This window comes from Eucyclogobius newberryi, unplaced genomic scaffold (assembly GCF_026437365.1).
Source record: "Eucyclogobius newberryi isolate DKJ021-1_F unplaced genomic scaffold, fEucNew1.0.hap1 SCAF_14, whole genome shotgun sequence".
NCBI classification, from domain to species: domain Eukaryota; kingdom Metazoa; phylum Chordata; class Actinopteri; order Gobiiformes; family Gobiidae; genus Eucyclogobius; species Eucyclogobius newberryi.
Window position 1 is genome coordinate 25,403,905 of NW_027315768.1, and position 14,632 is coordinate 25,418,536.

Here is a 14,632-nt window from a genome sequence, read left to right on the forward strand (position 1 = left end):
TCCAACTCCAATCGCTTGTCATTCCCTGCTGGGGTCTAAGTGCCGGAGCGATTTCCACAAGCTTTTGCACATCTGAAAATGTGTTCAGCTCTTATTCTTTGTATTTATGCACATCTCAACGTCACTGTAAGTGAGCGTTGTCTTAGCGCAGAAAGTGTGCCTGATCTTATTGTTTATTCTTATTTTTTCTTGTTTGTACGCTGCAAAGGAAAGATCTACCTACAAGTGCCAATAAAGTCACCTGGATCTGATTCCAAGAAAGGCTATATCAATCTGGAAAGACTCAAGAACGGATTTAAATGTACGAATTTAACCAAATAATGCAGTAAGAAAGACAATAACTTGTTCCTATATATATATATATGGCATTAAACATTCAATTACTGGTGTTTTATAGCTTAAGAATAGCTCTTAGTGTAAGTTGAGTTGCCTCTTAAAACATTCTGACCATTGAGATTGATACGTTTAATGCCACACTGTGTAATATTACAGCCAAAGCAGTAATAACATCGAGAGACGAGCAGGTGACAAACCCGTCTCTAGAAAGAGTTAGCGAATCCGCATAGATTTGTACCGAAGACCATCATTCTATTTGGACTATATTTAGTGTTTCTATAGTCAAACCGCCCTCCTATGTTCCCGCCGTTGTCTTGGCCCTAATTGTGTGTTTGAAGAGCTCTCCGGTGCGAGGCTCTTCCTTGTCCCCTCCAGCTCCATTTATCACCGGCAGCAGAGACGCGCTCCGGGCTCAGAGTCTGTGGCCGCTTCAAGGTGATCTCGGCCTGCAGTGTCGCCTTGTTAAATCGATGGAGTCACTGACAAACGGCAGCAAATGCGAATCTCGAGGCTGGACACCTAAATACACCCTTCTCTGACAAAGAAGTCGGCTTTATTTATTGATCTCGCACCAATAAAACTTTGTTGTTTGTGCTGTCTATATGTTCAGTTCCAGGGCTGGATTTTTACAGAGAAAAGACAAATGAGGTTTGATTCATTTGTGGAAGGATAACGGAAGTTTGATGCTTAGACCTTGTCAAAGTTATCGTTTATGCAGTGATTAAGTACTTACAATGAACTAAACTCCTTCAGTGTTTGTACATTAGTGGGAAAAGGAGATTGAGGCTGAGGTGGCTGGTGGTTCTGCTGCTGTGGAGGGGGCCAACAATTCAGGCATATGTGTCGGAGCAGCTTAATTTCTGGTACATGTCAGCCTCGGTGAAACTGAGAAAAACAGTGTTTCCTTTTTTTTGCCCCAAATTTGTGATTTTCGTTTTTTTGCATTATGTGAAAGTTGAAGTTATAAAGGAGCCCCTCCGTGCTTCAGATATCAGTATTCATTACCTTAAAAGTACACATTAAGCTGTTAAAAATGGGTAGTTTTCGTGTGCCGCGCGGGGGGCGTTACCCTTTTTTCAGCCACGTACTGTTTACATTTTTCCATCAATCAGTTGCTAACCGCATGGCTATAAACTAATTAAAAAAGGACCAGAAAGTTGGAAAGTTATATTATAACTTTCCAACTTCCTGGTCCTTATTTAATTAGTTTAACAATAAGGCCGCAGTTATTTTATTACTTGGTTTACGGATTTTTAAATGAAATATATTGCACAGGCGGACAAAATATAAATATGATTTCAATTTCAAAAAATGTCTTATTCTGGTTTTTTATAATTAATTTATTTTATTTATATTGTAGAAATCAATAATCTAAGTGCGGCGGATCCGTAAATCAAGTAATACAATAACTAAGGCCTAACATATTTTAAAAAAGGTTCTGCCCAATGTTTTTATGTTGTAGAATCTGCTCCAGCACAGATACAATGTAAAATGTATGATGAATAATTCGAATGTGAAAGAAAGAGTTTGAACCGTCTGAAGTTTGAACTACATAACTACAATGTGTGAACAAAATTGCCCTTGTTACCACCTTTGTGCACCTCCTTCCTGTTTCCTCCTGCTTTGTTCATAAACAATTATCAGCTTCACATGTGTTGCTTCTGTTTCTCTTCATTATGAAACTGCATGCCACTAATGCTGTTCTCTGTGATAGATGTATTTTAGTGGTGCAAAGTGATAATGAATATTTGAGTGATGGGTTCAGATTTGCTTATAGTGCCTGTGTTTGTTGTGTGTCTGTCCTCAGCTTGTCACCCGGGCTTCTTCAAGGCGTTTGCTGGGAACATAAAGTGCTCCAAGTGTCCTCCACACAGCATCAGCTTCAGCGATGGCTCCGCCGTGTGCCGCTGTGAGACCGGCTTCTACCGCGCAGACAAGGACCCGCCCACTATGGCCTGCACACGTGAGTACTATTTTTGTGTTTGTTTGTTTGTTTGATTGTTTTTTTTGTTTGTTTGTTTGTTTTTCAGATTGTTGGACGTGGGGGGACACAAGCACTTAGCAAGGGAATGGGTTCTGTTTCAAATAGAGTGAATTGAGAAGTATTTGAATTCAATCATGTTGTTACAAACATTCTCTCATATGTCCCAATCTGGACATATGAGAGAATAATCAACTTTTTTTTTTTAGCCGTTGAATCCAACTGAGTTTGAGACAGAACTGTGCAAGGGCTTGAGACAAAAAAAAAGGTTGGGAACAGGTGAATTATGCTGTATTTTGATGAGAAAATATCCAAACGGAAAATTTACCATTGAATCAGATCAATTATATCATTGAATGGTCTAGTGCAGTGTAACTCTTCTCATTGGGGTCCGCCACCCACGGGTCATCATGAATATGTTATTGATTTGCCTGGAATGTTTCACAGTCTGGTATTAAATTACTTTATCTTCAGGGAGACTAACAGGCCAAGTTTTGTTGTCAAGAAATAAAAACTCAAATTTAATAGATTCATGATACATAATTAAGGCCATGGCTGGAGAGCCGCGGCGCGGTCAAATGGCCGCGCAGTTTCAGGGACCGCGGCATTTCCCTTATAGCCTCATGGCTAACCCTAACCCTAACCCTAACCCTAACCCTAACCCTAACCTTAACCCTAACCCTAACCCTAACCTTAACCCTAACCTTAACCCTAACCCTAACCTTAACCTTAACCCTAACCCTAACCTTAACCCTGACCCTAACCCTAACCTTAACCCTAACCCTAACCTTAACCCTAATCCTAACCTTAACCCTAACCCTAACCTTAACCCTAACCCTAACCCTAACCTTAACCCTAACCCTAACCCTAACCTTATCCTTAACCCTAACCCTAACCCTAACCCTTAACCCTAATCCTAACCTTAACCCTAACCCTAACCTTAACCTTAATCCTAACCTTAACCTTAACCCTAACCCTAACCTTAACCCTAACCCTAACCCTAACCCTAACCCTAACCCTAACCTTAACCTTAACCTTAACCTTAACCCTAACCCTAACCTTAACCCTGACCCTAACCCTAACCCTAACCTTAACCCTAACCTTAACCCTAACCTTAACCCTAACCTTAACCCTAACCCTAACCCTAACCTTAACCCTCACCTTAACCTTAACCTTAACCTTAACCCTAACCTTAACCTTAACCCTAACCCTAACCTTAACCCTGACCCTAACCCTAACCTTAACCCTAACCCTAACCCTAACCTTAACCCTAACCTTAACCCTAACCTTAACCCTAACCCTAACCTTAACCCTAACCTTAACCTTAACCCTAACCCTAACCCTAACCCTATCCTTAACCCTAACCCTAACCCTAACCCTAACCTTAACCTTAACCCTAATCCTAACCCTAACCCTAACCCTAACCCTAACCCTAACCTTAACCTTAACCCTAACCCTAACCCTAACCTTAACCCTAACCCTAACCTTAACCTTAACCCTAACCTTAACCCGGCGCAGTCTAAAACTGAAATCAAACAATATCACATACTTAAAAAAGCCAATGTATTGTAACTGTATTTGTATTTGTACTTTTACTTCTTTTTTTGTATCCTGTGTTTGTTTGTTTGTTTGTTTGTTTGTTTGTTTGTTTGTTGTTTATTTTGTGATGTGTTTTAACAGGGACCCATGAAAAAGCGACGTTTTCTCATTGGGTTTTCCCTGTATAAATAAATAAATAAAATGAAAAACTCAGAAGTGTTCAGCCGGTACATAAGAGTCGATGGGTCACACTTCATCAGTCATTAAGTCTTCATATTTTCATTAAATTACAGTTTAACCGGAGTAATTCTGCATGAATTAAGAATGGATTTGTCTGTCAGTGAGATGGACAGGTCCATGTGGAGCGGGACCAGGCTGAGACTGGAGCTGTCTGCTGCTCGTGCATGAAGACACGTTACAGAGGCTGGAGGATGGAACAACTCTATTTGATGTTTTATGTATAGACATGCATAATATGATCATCTTCCCTTCTGTATTTAAATGCACAACAAGTACATGTTTGTGGCCAGATGCAGTAGATTGTGTGAGAAGAGTTATTCATTGGTTTCAGGGTGATAAAAAAAATGTATACATCATTTGAATGGGTAAAAATACTCACAGAAAGTTGGAACCCATGAATATTGTACAGTAAAGAACTTCAGACAAATCGGTAAACCCACATTTTCCTCCAACGCTTTAATTGTTTTGCACCTTATACTTTGTTTTTTGCTTAATTCCAATGGCATTATCTTACAATATCTTGAGTAAATCGGTGACCATTTACAGTGTTGAATTCTGAATGCAAATGCGTATCATCTTAAAGCATTAAAATATGACTAAAGAACTGTGATGGTTCTCCGGAGAATGTGTGGGATCTTGTCGTTCTGTGACCACAAGCGAATGTCCTCTAATCCCAGCCCTCACTCTTCACACTGATGCATTGTAAAACAGTTCTTCCTCCTGGACCGGCCCATAAACAATTCCCTTCAAGTGAGGAATTGAAATGGAGATTAAAGAGTGTGGGCCTGAAGACGGAGAGAGGGGTGTCACCTGAGTGCGATAAAGGTGAAGAGAGAAAGAGAGAGGGCTGACGGAGGGAGCGTGCGATACCATCTACGCCCCCTGGAGGAGCACAGGCCTGATTGATGACAGCGGGGCCGCTCTGTGGGACGAGGGCGGGGGGGGGTCCCGTGTGGAGAGAGGAGGAGGCGCGATGATGGGACGGAGAGAGAGACGAGGAGATTAAACTGAGGGGCTTTGGGTTATTGTCGTTTTCTAGAAGTCTACATTGTTTAACTAGTGATAAACGCAGGCAAGAATAGTTTGAATGTTTCTATGTCTGATGTGTTTATGGACAATGGACTGTCAGTACTCCTCCTTGAGCCGACACCTTAACGTGGTGGAGGGGTTTGAGTGCCCGAATGATCCCGGGAGCTATGTTGTCGGGGGCTTCATGCCCCTGGTAGGGTCTCCCAAGGCAAACAGGTCCTAGGTGACGGGTCAGACAAAGATCGGTTCAGAAGCCTCTTATGACGACGACACAATCAAGGCAGTTCACGTCGCCCGGATCGGCGTCACCGGGGCCCCATCCTGGAGCCAGGCCTGGGATGGGTGCTCCATGGCGAGCGCCTGGTGGCCGGGTCTTACCCCACGGGGCCCGGCCGGGCACAGCCCGAAAGAGCGACGTGGGGCCGCCCTCCCGTGGGCCCACCACCCGCAGGAGGATCCATAGGGGGCCGGTGCAGAGAGATCTGGGCGGCAGTCGACGGCAGGGGCCTCGGCGACCAGATCTCCGGACACAGAGACTAACTCTGGGGACATGGAATGTCACCTCGCTGGGGGGGAAAGAGCCTGAGCTTGTGCGGGAGGTTGAGCGATACCGACTAGATATAGTCGGCCTCACCTCCACGCACAGTTTGGGCTCTGGAACCCATCTCCTCGAGAGGGGCTGGACGCTCCACTTCTCTGGTGTTGCCCGCGGGGAGAGGCGGCGGGCTGGTGTGGGCTTGCTGATAGCCCCTCAGCTCAGCCGCCACGTGTTGGAGTTTACCCCGGTGAACGAGAGGGTCGCGTCCCTCCGCCTTCGGGTGGGGGACAGGTCTCTCACTGTTGTGGCGGCCTATGGGCCGAACAGCAGTGCAGAGTACCCGGCCTTCTTGGAGTCCTTGGGAGGGGTACTGGACAGTGCACCGACCGGGGACTCCGTTGTTCTACTGGGGGACTTCAACGCCCACGTGGGCAATGACAGTGACACCTGGAGAGGGGTGATCGGGAAGAACGGCTTCCCCGATCTGAACCCGAGCGGTGTTCAGTTATTGGACTTCTGTGCTAGCCACGGATTGTCCATAACGAACACCATGTTCAAGCACAAGGGTGTCCATCAGTGCACGTGGCACCAGGACACCCTAGGCCGGAGGTCAATGATCGACTTAGTTGTCGTGTCATCAGACCTCCGGCCGCGTGTCTTGGACACTCGGGTGAAGAGAGGGGCAGAGTTGTCAACCGATCACCACCTGGTGGTGAGTTGGATCCGCTGGCGGAGGAGGAAGCCGGACAGACTTGGCAGACCCAAGCGCATTGTGAGGGTCTGTTGGGAACGTCTAGTGGAGCCCTCTGTCAGTAGGGTATTCAACTCGCACCTCCGGGAGAGCTTCTCCCATGTCCCGGGGGAGGCTGGGGACATTGAGTCCGAGTGGACCATGTTCTCCGCCTCCATTGTTGATGCGGCTGCTCGGAGCTGTGGTCGCAAGGTCTCCGGTGCCTGTCGTGGCGGCAACCCCCGAACCCGGTGGTGGACACCGGAAGTAAGGGATGCCGTCAGACTAAAGAAGGAGGCCTATCAGGCCACTCTGGCTTGTAGGTCTCCGGAGGTCATCGACGGGTATCGGCAGGCCAAGCGAGCCGCGGCTCGTGCTGTCGCAGAGGCAAAAACCCGGGCCTGGGAGGAGTTCGGGGAGGCCATGGAGGAGGACTATCGGTCGGCACCAAAGAAATTCTGGCAAACCGTCCGGCGCCTCAGGAAGGGGAAGCAGTGTCTCACAAACACCGTTTACGGTGCGGGTGGAGGCCTGCTGACCTCGACTGGGGATGTCGTCGGACGGTGGAAGGAATACTTTGAGGATCTCCTTAATCCCTCAGTCACGTCTTCTGAAGAGGAAGTAGAGACCGGGGACTCGGAGGCTGGCTCATCCATCACCCAAGCTGAAGTCACTGAGGTTGTCCGCAAACTCCTCGGTGGCAGGGCTCCGGGGGTGGATGAGATCCGCCCTGAGTACCTAAAGTATCTGGATGTTGTAGGACTGTCTTGGTTGACACGTCTCTGCAACATCGCGTGGCGTTCGGGGACCGTGCCTCTGGACTGGCAGACCGGGGTGGTGGTCCCTCTGTTCAAGAAGGGGGACCGGAGGGTGTGTTCCAACTACAGAGGGATCACACTCCTCAGCCTCCCGGGTAAGGTCTATTCCAAGGTACTGGAGAGGAGAATCCGACCGATAGTCGAACCTCGGATTCAGGAGGAGCAGAGTGGTTTTCGTCCCGGTCGTGGAACACTGGACCAGCTCTATACCCTCCATCGGGTGCTCGAGGGTTCATGGGAGTTTGCCCAACCAGTCCACATGTGCTTTGTGGATCTGGAGAAGGCTTTTGGCCGTGTCCCTCGGGGTGTCCTTTGGGGGGTGCTCCGGGAGTACGGGGTCCGGGGCCCTTTGCTCAGGGCTGTCCGGTCCCTGTATGAGCGGAGCAGGAGCTGTGTTCGCATTGCCGGCAGTAAGTCAGACCTGTTCCCAGTGCATGTTGGACTCCGCCAGGGCTGCCCTGTGTCACCGGTTCTGTTCATAATTTTTATGGACAGAATTTCTAGGCGCAGTCAGGGGTCGGAGGGGGTCCGGTTTGGGGACCACAGGATCTCATCTCTGCTGTTTGCAGACGATGTTGTCCTGATGGCTCCATCAAACCCGGACCTGCAACATGCACTGGGACGGTTTGCAGCCGAGTGTGAAGCGGCTGGGATGAGAATCAGCACCTCCAAATCCGAGGCCATGGTTCTCGACCGGAAAAAGGTGGCTTGCCCTCTCCAGGTGGGTGGGGTGTCCTTGCCCCAAGTGGAGGAGTTCAAGTATCTCGGGGTCTTGTTCACGAGTGAGGGAAGGATGGAGCGTGAGATCGACAGGCGGATCGGTGCAGCGGCTGCAGTGATGCAGTTGCTGCATCGGACTGTTGTGGTGAAGAGGGAGCTGAGCCGAAAGGCAAAGCTCTCTATTTACCGGTCGGTCTACGTTCCTACCCTCACCTATGGTCATGAGCTTTGGGTAGTGACCGAAAGAACAAGATCGCGGATACAAGCGGTCGAAATGAGTTTCCTCCGCCGGGTGGCTGGGCGCTCCCTTAGAGATAAGGTGAGGAGCTCGGCCACACGGGGGGAGCTCGGAGTAGAGCCGCTGCTCCTCCACGTCTAGAGGAGCCAGCTGAGGTGGCTCGGGCATCTGTTCCGGATGCCTCCTGGGCGCCTCCCTCGGGAGGTGTTTCAGGCATGTCCCACCGGGAAGAGGCCCCGGGGAAGACCCAGGACACGCTGGAGAGACTATGTCTCTCGGCTGGCCTGGGAACGCCTCGGGATCCCCCCGGAGGAGTTAGAGGAAGTGTCTGGGGAGAAGGAAGTCTGGGAGTCCCTGCTCAGACTGCTGCCCCCGCGACCCGGCCCCGGATAAAGCGGCAGAAGAAGAAGATGGACGGATGGACTGTCAGTATTTCAGAGAGTTTTGGTTTTTAATATGAAAACTGTTTTATTCAAGACAAGGCAAGTTTATTTGTGTGCAAAGTAATTCAAAATGCTTTACAGAACAGGAAAATGTGCATTAAAATCACAATACAAACAAATAAAATCCATGTAAAATGAACTTATTTTTTTCCTTCTTATTTGTATTTATTTATTGTTGTTTTATTCCATGAAAATTGTGGAGCAAGTTTGGGATTTCAACTTGAAAATTGAAAAGTTTTTATTTTACATAGTGCTGTAATAATGCTCAATCTGGACAAGAAAATGCTCATGACATAATTTGAAATGACAAATAAAATTATTATATTGGAAACACTTTAAAATAAGGTTCTATGATAAATTATAAGGCATTAAATAGCAGAGTTATTGTGTACAACATGTTTGTAAGAGCATTACCAAGCTGCTTATTAAACCGTTATCCAAACCAAGTGATAAATGCTTATTGATAGCTTATAAGAGCATAATATATAAATAACTAGTGCTTATTAATGCATTATAGTGTACTAAGGAACCCTATTTACCACAGTATTTTTTTTATATATTTTAAATTGATATTAATTGTACAAGTTCTGATCAACATAATTCAAAATGATTCAGGAAGGGTCAAATTTGTCCTATAAATATGTTGTTGTTGTTTTTTTACAATATGGGTATTTCAAAAGATCATCAAGTAACTTTAGTGTCTATTACTATAGTATCTTGGAATTGTTTTATTATGTTATTCTTAAAAAAAAAAAAAAAAAAAAAAACAGAAAACATTGGACGTTGGTTTATTATCACAGAAAACTGTCCTGTGCATTACTGGCATTACGGGACAAACACAATAAAACGACAGTGGCGCTGGAGGCGTGGCAGGAGGCAACATCGGGAGAAGGAGTCGTCTGGGGAGGGGGAAACGTCCCATTGTGCGGGCAGAGAGTGAGCTTGGCAGGACAGGACTGCTCAGATCCCCCAGGTCTTTTAACTCCGCCCGGCTGACAGCTGCAGCCCGCTCACAAACGCACCCTCTGTGAATGCGCCTGACTGAGCCAAGAACCATACATTGTTATGATTATCCACTGCCAACGTGTGCCCATGTTTACGCCAGCTTTACGCCAGCTTTACGCCAGATTTAACTATTCCTCAGAAAGTTTGACACCATGACTGCAATCTAGGAGCCCAAAAAGGTACGAAATCGGGCCAGGTTTTTAGTGCAGCGCTTGCAGTCCTTAAGTCCTCTTTTATGTTTATCAACTGTTTTGTTGCCCCCTGCTGATTTAAGTTTTTACATCATATTCACAAACATCTTGAAAAGTATTCGATATTCTGTCGGTAAATGAGTGTCTAATGTGCTCATTATAGATACAGCAATGTGGTGGTATCTGTTACAAAGTTGATGACCACCACGTTTTAAGTTGCAAACTTTAAATACATGTATAATTGAGCTGATTTGTTAATTTGTTTAGTTTTAAAAGGGGTAAAGATTAAAAGAATCCGGGCTGCAGCTGTCTGAGCAGCATTTTGTTTACTTCTGCACTGCCTTGTTCCCTGCTGTTCCTTCACAGTAGTAGGACTTCACAAACCAAAGAATCAAGTTTCAAATGTTTTTCACTCGTGCAACACACAAGAATGGTCTACCAACTGCAAACTTTTGGTCGGCTGAATGAGCCATATTTACTATTTGCAAGAAGTTAAGAAAAGTGCCCAAAGTTACATCAAAAGCATTTATTTTTGGCACAAAGTTTCATCAATCTTACTTTAAAGGAGACATATTATTATTTAGTACTGATGTATAACATAAAGACTGGTATATCATCATTGTATATTTGTTCAAAATAAACTGCAATATTGAAAACGGGTCCACTGACTTCAGAACCGATAAGCCCCGCCTCTTCATAGTAGCATTTCATATTTTTTTTTCATGTATATGTATAAGTCTTAAAGGCGTAATGGATGATTTTTTGGCCCAAATCTGAGTCTCATTTCCTCTTGGCGTGGACGGCCGATTAGTCCTGCCTCGTATCAATCATAGGATGCACCTACCGCTCACCTGCAGCCTCCTCCTGCTCGTCCCCAGGAGAGCAGCACGTTTCTCCGTGTCTAAGCGCATGGATCTATCATAATATAGTTCCCTCAGCGTACGGGACAAAATTAAGACAGAGAAAGACGGATCGAGCTGACTCAGAAGAGACGAGAGATGCGTTTGTTTTTTGACACTTCTGAACCAACAGTTTTCATCGTCAATCACAAACAAAAACATAACTACACTCAACACCAATGTGCTCTCAAAAAATCAATACAATGTACAGTAAATTCTGCAGGATACATTGGTGATGAGAACTTCCATTGTGTAAGTCCCAACCTTTTAACCAATCGTGTCGGTTGTTTGCAGGCCCTCCATCTCCTCCTCGTAACCTGATGTTTAACCTGAACGACTCCTTCCTGCTGCTGGAGTGGTCCCCGCCCAGTGACACCGGGGGCCGCAGAGACCTCACCTACAACGTCCAGTGCAAGCGCTGCAGAACCGGTCCAGACCAGTGCCAGATCTGTGAGGAGGAGCTGCGGTTCCTGCCCCGGCCACTAGGGCTCACCAACGCCACCGTGACCGTCATCGACTTCTCCGCTCACGCCAACTACACCTTTGAGATCGAGTCTCTGAACGGCGTGTCCGACTTGAGTTCGTTTCCTCGCCAAGTGGCGTTCATCACCGTCAGCACGGACCAGGGCGGTGAGTACTCAGTTGTGCTGTTATAGCAACGGGGGAAAGTAGTTTATGGGGCAATGATTGGAGTTTATGATGTATAGCTCACACGTTCCTGACATTCACACAAAATCGACTTTGAAGAGCTTGTTATATTGCACAATTATTCTATCCGTAGTCGTGGTCGTCGGCGTGGTCAGCGCGCAGTTTCGAAGAAGAAGTTATAACTGCGTTACCACAAAATGTGCACAAAGTGACACATCATATCCTGCAGAGGGCGCACTGTGCACAGTCTGCTCGGTTTGGCTTTGCACGAGATGAACTTTCTCTAACCCTTGGCTGCATACTTTTTTGTCCTGTCCAAAATGTAGCAGGTTGTTAACACTTAAATAATGTTATAGATTTATTTTACGACCAAGCAAAATGGCTCTTGCTGGCTCTATTTTTGCCAAAATGTTACGGTGATGTTGAACAGAATGAACTGTGAAGTCAACACTTAATGTTGGAGAGACAAACACTATCACTGAGTTTCTCCTTAAATAAAGAGTAGATGTGTTTTTGGGCAAGTTATAGTTTTGTTACTTTTTTTAACATGTCAGTGTAATCCAGGGGTGTCCAGAATGCCCACAGGCGTCCTGCTACGTTGGCCAAAACAAGAAAAAGTTGTATTTTTTCCTCTAAAATTTGAACATTTCATACAAGTTCATGTTATACCAACCTAATATTAATGCTCCAAGTCTTATTAAAGTGTGGAGGTTCATCCAAACTATGTCAAATGCAACATTTTGATTGGTTGACTTCATTGTTGGGTTGTTTGTGGCCCTCTGCTCTGTTTAAGTTTCAAAATGCAGCCCAGTGAGAAAAAAGTTTGGCAAACCCTTGGTACAATCCCTCATTCGTCCAGGAGTGTTCCATTGTAGTCATGACAACTACAACTGAATCTTTTTTTACATGGTTTGTTTTTAAGCTGATTTTCAAGACTTGTGCGGTGCATCTATGTTTGTTAGCTCTGCTTTTCTGGAGGATTTGCCACAAACAGCAAACCTAATTGGATTATGTGGATCATGTTGTAGATTATAATTTTGAATATTTGCTTCATGATTTTATGCGACTTTCACCACCTTCCAAAAATCGCTTTAACTGTTATGCGCATTTAACAAAATCCGCCTCAATCAAGTGTATAATGCGAGTTAAGGGTTCTAAATGTGATATTTGGTGTTTCCACTTCTCGTTACTTATGTGATACTTCAAATTGCGCATTATAAATTAGGTGATGGAAATGCAGTTAATTGCTTTCATTTGTATTATTAAGTTTTATAGATTACTATTGTGTTTGATCTGTGTCAAACTCAAAACTACTTCCATATACCAGCAAAATGCATATGTATTTAATATTTGTGCATTAAACATTTGCTAATACAGTTTGACAAGTCCCCTGCAGTTAAAGAGATCCAAAAACATTATAAATATAAGTATAATTCACCACTGTTACACAGCTCAAAATGTCAGTTGACAGCTCTAACCACTTGTTTTCTTGATCTTTATGTCTCTTTTGGGTCAGTTTTTTGCATGTAGCACTCAAGGGTTTAGAATAGCATGAGAAATAATAGTTTTTACTGTAGTGGCCATTCGTCAAATAGATGTTGACGGTTCTGCCTTTAGCTTCCAACAGAGTTGTTAGTGAAGTGAGCAGTGGTACATTTCTGATGACATCTGCTAAATTGTTGTAGTGTGTGTGCGTTTGCGTTCTCAGCTGGTGCTTTATGTTGTGGCAAGAGACCAAGACTGTTTGTGTCGAGATCCCTGCTCTAAATCAGCCTTTTTATTCAGAAAGCTGTATATTTCCTCTGGGACGTGGTATGTGTGTGGAACGCTTGTGTTTTTAATTTGTGATTTGCCAACAGTGTTTCTCCTCTCCGCCCTCTGGCCGTCTCTCCTGACTATTCTCCTCCACATATTTCAATTGGCTGTTGGTCCTCCTCCCTGCATGTTTGTTTTTGTTCTTTCTGTATTCTTCTGCTGACAGGGGACTGTGGGGAAAATACATTTCTGTGCCAAACCATTAAATGCATTATTCAGTCTCGGTGGGGTGCAGCTCCAGCCTTTTCAGGTAACTCGATGTTGCACGGGGCCTTTTTATTTCATTAGGAAGCCCAGTTTAGCACACAGTCTAGTGGCAGGTCCCCCGGCTGTGGACGAGACCCATTTGATCACTTACACACCTGGTCACTGTTATCTAACACGCTCAGGGGACGTCGCACGGGGACTTTGATCAACTTTGTGATTCACTCATACTAGCCACAACTTGACTCCGGGCAAATACATGTAATTACTAGAGGAATGAGGCAGTATATTGGATTTTGAGTGTGTTTTTTTTTGTCTTGTTTGTTGAGTTTATTTATTTCTTCAGTCATTGGGCAAAGTCAAACAGGAAACACAAACACAAATACGTTCTACAGACCAAAAGTGAGTGGCTTCTCATTTCTATCTCATTTCACATTTTACAGAGCTAGTTAAGCCGCCGCAGAGGAAATACTGTATTAACTAAATATCAATCTTTGCTAATTGTGACCACTCAAATCTCACATCCATTAGTTTCAGAGTTATGAAAAATGACTAATGTTTCCATAGCGATTCACAATTCAAAACCATATGATCCATCTTTTAAACAGACCATTCTCAGTGATCTCTTTAGACCACTCAGTACACACTTTTTGTACTGGGTGTCAAAACGCTATTAATTAAAAAGATGTTTCGTTCGTTTAGAGTTGAGGACACATTTCTGAGCACGATTTTCCTCAGAGTTTCATAGTGTGGAGCTGTTGGACTGGACTAACCCATCTTTGAAAAGTGTGCACGGCAGAAAGACATGACTAGAGCTCAGTAACAGACATTTGAACGTGATAACGCTGATTTTGGCCGTGCTCCGGTGCAGCAGGCTGTTTACTGACACTTCCATAAACAGAGCCCAGCGGCCAGTGACAATTAGCAGAGGAGACACTGGAAACAGCGTCTGGGCTAAAACTTTCCATTTTCATCTTTTCAGAAGTGAGAAATGCCAACAGCGAGGAATATAGTTTGATATTTCAGCCTAAACACCAAATGTACAATGCAAAAAAATATAGACACAAAGCACTTATAACCAAAGCTAAAGTGCATTAAACATAAACGATGGCACTCACTGTGTAAGTCAGCTTTGCTCCTCTTTTTCTCCTAATGACACAGGTTTTCCTCTGATGAATCCAAGTGTGTCAGACTCGTTCACCACTTTTCATTTTTGAGTGAGTTAGCGTCACAGCTAGTTTAGCGCCACAACACTCAT

At 44.9% G+C, this 14,632-nt stretch overlaps 1 protein-coding gene across 3 annotated transcripts in view; it reads left to right on the forward strand.

Annotated features, from left to right (window-relative positions):
* Positions 1–14,632, forward strand: part of epha3 (eph receptor A3) — a 559,788-nt gene that overhangs the window by 449,189 nt on the left and 95,967 nt on the right. For 2 of the 3 annotated variants that reach the window (XM_072445112.1, XM_072445113.1), the window contains exons 4-5: positions 2,144–2,299; positions 11,002–11,337. The exons of the other annotated variant lie outside the window; for it this stretch is intronic. In XM_072445112.1, coding sequence (XP_072301213.1) covers positions 2,144–2,299; positions 11,002–11,337 — 492 coding nt within the window. The remainder of the gene's footprint in view (positions 1–2,143; positions 2,300–11,001; positions 11,338–14,632) is intronic. 3 annotated transcript variants of the gene reach the window in all.